The 6,000-nt window shown below is 32.2% G+C and overlaps 2 protein-coding genes across 2 annotated transcripts; both read left to right on the forward strand.

Annotated features, from left to right (window-relative positions):
- Positions 1 to 2,375: 2,375 nt before the first annotated feature.
- On the forward strand, positions 2,376 to 4,388 carry OCT59_022253 (uncharacterized protein; the record flags this gene model as incomplete). The annotated part of the gene is made up of 3 exons (XM_066144695.1): positions 2,376 to 2,589; positions 2,746 to 2,760; positions 2,845 to 4,388. The coding sequence occupies 3 exons, from the start codon at positions 2,376 to 2,378 to the stop codon at positions 4,386 to 4,388; spliced, it is 1,773 nt and encodes a 590-aa protein (XP_066006131.1).
- Positions 4,389 to 5,054: 666 nt separating this feature from the next.
- On the forward strand, positions 5,055 to 5,768 carry OCT59_022254 (uncharacterized protein; the record flags this gene model as incomplete). Its single annotated transcript, XM_066144696.1, has 5 exons — positions 5,055 to 5,067; positions 5,154 to 5,160; positions 5,300 to 5,415; positions 5,554 to 5,635; positions 5,714 to 5,768. 5 exons carry the CDS (start codon positions 5,055 to 5,057, stop codon positions 5,766 to 5,768), a joined length of 273 nt encoding a protein of 90 aa, XP_066006132.1.
- Positions 5,769 to 6,000: the final 232 nt, after the last annotated feature.

Raw genomic sequence — 6,000 nt, forward strand, 5'->3', positions numbered from 1 at the left:
TTTATGATTAGGTATTTAATTGATATCATGTGACGCATAGGTATATCGATCATTTCCATTTTTGTGATACCCGTTCCACAAAAAACCAGTTTTTCTAAATTTAATTTCTGGTCGTGTAATATAAAATTTCCTAAAAAGAATTTTTTTTGTCGATCCCTTATAGGACTGATCAGATATCCGGTCATCTATCCGGTCTAGTATTTAACAGATTCATCTAATCAATATTCATCTGATCAATCCGAATCTGTCTATTTGACAGATTGATCCTAGAATAACTGGATTGACCAGATCCAGAGCCTACCTCTATCACATATAATAAGATCATCAGTTTTTTTAAGGACACAGCCTTTTTTAAGACCAATCAGTTTTTTTCTTTTTTTTTACAAATAAAAAAATTTTTTCTCTAAACTTTATTAGAAAATCATTTTCAGTTTAATTCTAGTTATATTTATGCAAAAATATTTTTTTTATAATCATGATATTGCATTTTAGTTTTTTTCCAAAGTCCTTCGAAACTATAATTTTGAAAATTTAAAGTTTTGAGACAAAAAACTTTAAAACACAATATCTTGTCATCCAGTGATTATAAAAAGATGTAATTACTAACTACTACTATTTGAATCATTTCAATGAGATGCATTAAATGATATTAAAATCATAGTTTTAGATTTAATAGAAAAAATATTACGTCAGCAAAACTATTTAATAATAAATTCAATAATTACTGGCTATCTATCAATTCTGAAATATAATTTAGCCACCATTTGACGCGTCTCATTAAGATGATTTGAATGGTAGTGTATTGACAGACAACTCTACAAGTAGGAAGAAGTAATTGTCATTATTAATTAGTTTGGAATTGATCAGTCTTCATATTATTTTATAAAGACCTTAATCAGATTAATAGATTTATTTAATATAAAAATCATTTATTATATGAAGACCAGTATGAGGACTGGTCGGTCCTCAGGACTAGTCCTACTGCACTACAAAAAAATGCAAGACCACGGTCTGTTCTTACAAATCCCAGGACTGATCAGTCTAGAACTGAGTAAAACCGGTAGGACTAATGTCCTTAGCCACAAAAGATCTAGAAATACAATTAAAAGAAATAAATCAACAATGTTCAATAACAAAATTAGCAAAAACGAATAAAAATATTTTTACCTATAATTATTTATGCCATTTAAGTATACGTAAATATATACAATTGTTATTAGATGGTTGGATAAAAATAAAGTTCTGAATGGGTCAGGTCAGGTCAGGTTAATTGATAAACCTGACCTGAAGTTTTTTTTAGGTCAGGTCAGGTCAGGTTATATCAAATTATCTGTTTGATCTGATCTGAACTGAAACCTGAAAATTTTCAGGATTTTTATTAAAATATCAAAAAAAAAATGGTGCAAACCATTTTTTTAAAATATTGCGATTCAGTTTTTATATTAAAATCATATAAAAAGGTGAATCGCAATACTGCAACTAACTTTTTAAATATAAAATCAATATTAAAAAAGTGAATTCTGATACTGCAATTCACTTTTTATATATAAAATTGATATAAAAAAGTGAATTCTGATACTGCAATTCACTTTTTATATATAAAATCGATATAAAAAAGTGCATTCCAATATCGCAACTCACTTTTATTATATAAAATCAGTATAAAATAGTGAATTCCAATATCACAACTCACTTTTATTATATAAAATCAATATAAAAAGTGAATTATAATACCATAACTCACTTATTATATAAAATCATAGTTTCAGGTCAACAGGTCATTCAGGTTTTATTGATGTTACAACTTGAACTGATGCTGAATTGCAATTGCTAAACCTGATCTGGCGACTTATATAAATTATAAGACATTTAGTAAAAATCTAACAATAATTATACTATTGCTAACTCACCATAGTGCAATTCTTTTATAAAATGTGACTAAACTTTGTTTTAAGTGCAACTATTTATAAAGATTTGTACAAGACTACTTTTTATAATATTTCTTGATTTTGTTAATTTCAAAATGAAACTGATCTAAAACTGATCTGAACTTGCGGTTATTAGATTTCTTTTTTTTCATGCGTTTTTGGTAGGAGTTTTTTTTATCACACATTTTTAGGTAATACACCAGTGGTACAACTCACGATCTTGGGTGGTACAACTCGTCAACATCACATAAACTTATTTAGTGAGATGAGCATGATCAGCCCATATGATGAAGTATTGTAAGGCATGATTTTTGTGATCTTGTGTGACAGATATCTGTATTTAGTCATTGAGTCAGATCAATCTGTGCAAATCAGTTCTAAAATTTCCTTTCTTTTTCTTTCGTACAAGTTGTGAAACCAATTATTGCACAAAAAATCACAAATAGTATGTTTTCGACATCGACTTCTACCTCTGCTTCAACTAATGTTCGTCGAGAATTTAACCGCCTCTTCCTCGTGGAATCTGGAATCACAGAGGATGAATTTGCTGAATTAATGGCTTATGTCACAAACAATCCCAACAAGATACCTGATATTGAAGAAAGCCTCAAGTACGGCACTGATAGCTTTAAGGTTAAATATCTGAGGAAGTTATTAGCTGGTATGTTTTACATAATCTAACTTCGTTATTTTTGTGCTCGTCTTCTGTCATATTCGCCAGTAATACCGAATACTTACTTATTCTTGTGCTTTTCTTTCCTGCTTTCCTGCTTCTTATCGTCAAACCTGCCCAAAAAACACATTCATGTTATCGTAGGGAAACCCGTTGATGGTAAGCGAGTCGTAATAAATTTAATCAATGCAAACTTTTTATTTCGTTCCTTGTGTCTCATTTTTATTTATTCTATTTACACAGAGCCTGATAGCAAACGTATAAAATTAGATAATGATAAAAATCTGATTAAATTTTGGCGAGCTCTAAAAAATGCAACTTGTGAAAATGAAACTCTTAAATTATCCAAAAATACCCACTTTTTGGGAAAAGGATATGTATCTATTTTATTAATCCGTAAATGTTATCATGATCTGCAAAAGATCGTCTTTGATGATACAATAGACAAACTGCGCATAACCGGAAATCCGGGTATTGGAAAAACCTATTTCGGATATTATTTACTTTATCTACTTGCACAAAAAGATGTAACTATTGTATATGATAACCATCATGAAACCAAGCCGATCATCTTTGAAGGAAATAATGCTTACGTTAGCAACAGTGATGGTATAGATGTATACCTGAGAAAACCGGCCGTTTGGTATATTGTAGACGGCAAAGAACCAAAAGATGTTAAAGCCAAAACAATTCTAATCTGTTCGCCCAAAAAGAATCACTATAAGAACTTTGATAAGTATGAGGGGGTAGTTACAATAAGATATATGCCGACATGGAAATGGGAAGAGATCGCTCGGTGCAGGAAAGAACTCTATGAAAAAAAAGTAAGCAATAAAAAAGCTAGGGACTGTTTTAGAAAGTGGGGAGGAATTCCCAGATTTGTATTAGAAAGGGCCAATTATAAGACTCATCAAGACAAGCTTAATAGTGCAATTAAAAGAAGCAAAATGGATATTTTTGATTATATTGGTGAAAGCATAGGAGATGATAACGTTAGTCACATGCTTGTTCATATCCATGTGAACCTTCCGGCTGAAGATGACGTTAGCAATGATGACGATGATGACGATGATGTTGACAACAATGACAATAGTGATTCCAATGACGGGGATGTCAATGTTAAAAGTGGCTCTTCTGCTTCGCAAGTTCAGCTGGATAAATATGGTGAAATTGCTTATACAGAGACAGTTTTAAAATTTGCGTCTAATAAGGTAATGAAATTGGTTACTCAAAAACTTGAATCACGTATAAGACAAAGACTTCTTGAAAAAACTAAAGCGGACACAGGTAATACACTCTTGGGTACTTCATTTGAGTATCTAGCTCATAGGATACTTCGAAATGGAGGAAAATTTGATATTCGTCCTTTAGATAAGTACTCTGGAGAAGTTTCTTCTGATCCAGATGCAGTAGTCGATTTACATACACAAGATGAACAATTGTATTTTTCTAAAAATAACATTGATGTAATTGAGAATAAGATGTATTATCAACCAACGGAAAAGAATTTTCCGTCAATAGATTCAATAATTGCTCCTAATAAGGTCTTTCAGATGACCCTGGCAGAAAATCATCCAATTAAGACGAGCGGTTTAAAACTTCTTTATAAAAAATTTGGTGGCGACTCAGCACAACATTTAGTTTATTTTTATTTTGTCGTACCAGAACATTTATATGAAGTTTATAAATTGCAGAAATTTGTTAACTCCGATGATGATGATGCTCAGAGAATACCAAAATGGATTGATAAACGTATTTTTCAATACGTTTTGAAAATTAAGCTGTAAAGAACGCATTTCGAGAATTTGGATTTATTCTGCGGTAGTGAAGCGGGTGATGGAGAGTTATTGTTGGGTTATTAAATAAAAGGGTGAAGCTAGCAGTAAAAAAGCAACAATTTCAAAATAATAATCATGTATAATTAGCATAGAAAAAAGCAATTTGCATTTATTGTTATCTCTGTATTAATAAAATTAATAAAAGCAAAATCTTTACATTTATCTCCTAATATTGAATAATTCTCTTCGTGTATAAAAAATCTTTATAAATCATATCATCTAAGCTTGAATTATTGAGGCAATATACCACCAAGCTTGAGTTGAGCTTAGAGAAAGGGTCATGAAGCTGGGAGAGAAGCAGTTGCAAAACGAATTAGTAAAAAGCTTATTATCTGTATGCATTGTATAGGGAAATTGTATGAGCCACGAAGTCATGAACGCTAAATTTTTTGTTCTTCGTAGGAATATAAAATATTATTTATTGCAAGTATAACGGTAGAGGAGTGATCATGTCACCTGAAATCATGCTGTGCGACGTAATGACATGTACCACCTTTCTGACTGAGATACTCCACATTTAATTTTTTTGAGGAAGAAAGATTTGTGACTTGACGAAAATTGAGTTTTGAGGAATGTGTATACTAATCGCCGCGATTTATAAGAGGCAATAGTGAAATGACGAAATGCAGTGCGTATAAAATTTTGACCCAGTGAATCGCTTTCTCTTGCGGAATTCACAAGTGCTATAAAAACAAGTTAATTTTTTCGAGACAGAAAGCAGGTAAATTCAAAATGTCGAACTCAGAACAATTCAGTGTACTGAGAGAGATTGCGCCCTGCAAGCGTATTGTGATTGCATCAATAATCTACGAAAGTCGTACCCTATATGCCAACTGATGCTTTGGAAACAATTCCGGAAGAATCTTCTTCGCAGGAAGAGAAAACGTTGGAGGTACTGTAACGGATCAAGAAATGGATATTAATAAGGATGTGGATGAGGATGATACAGAAGTTCAAGTCCAACCCAATACCAGCAGTAAGAGGCGAGTTAATGAAGTTACGGATGCGTCCACTGCGAAAAAATCTTAGAAATGGGTTAAGGGAGATGGCACTTTCGTATTAGAAGGCTTATCCGGGGTTGACTTCTGATATCACTCAATTTTCGGAAATTAAGGACTCACAGAGAATCTGTGCGAGAGGTTGAAGATTCCTGAACTTTTTTCGATCTATTACAGAGGGGAAACAGCATCAGATCGGTTGGCTTCGCTCACGGTATAGGTGTAGTTTATCTCGGCTTGAGCTCTTAATAACGAGCTTTTATTTCCACCCTGTAGAATGTCATACAATGCGAAAGTACTTACCAAACCAATAGAGGAAACGAAAGGCTGATGACGTTATTGGAAGGAATATGACTATTTTTATGGAATCATTATCACAACCACGGAGTGGTACTTTCTCCTTTATACCTAGGAAGGTATTTCATGTACAAGTGAACCAAATACTATATCAATCTTACTAAGTCCATTGTTAAAGAAGAAAACGAAGCCAAATTACGCAAAAATGAGTATAAGTCATTGGGATATTAAAGGATAGGGTAGACGTGGAGAAAAAGCTGAAGAAT

This window comes from Rhizophagus irregularis, chromosome 31 (assembly GCF_026210795.1).
Source record: "Rhizophagus irregularis chromosome 31, complete sequence".
Classification (NCBI taxonomy): domain Eukaryota; kingdom Fungi; phylum Glomeromycota; class Glomeromycetes; order Glomerales; family Glomeraceae; genus Rhizophagus; species Rhizophagus irregularis.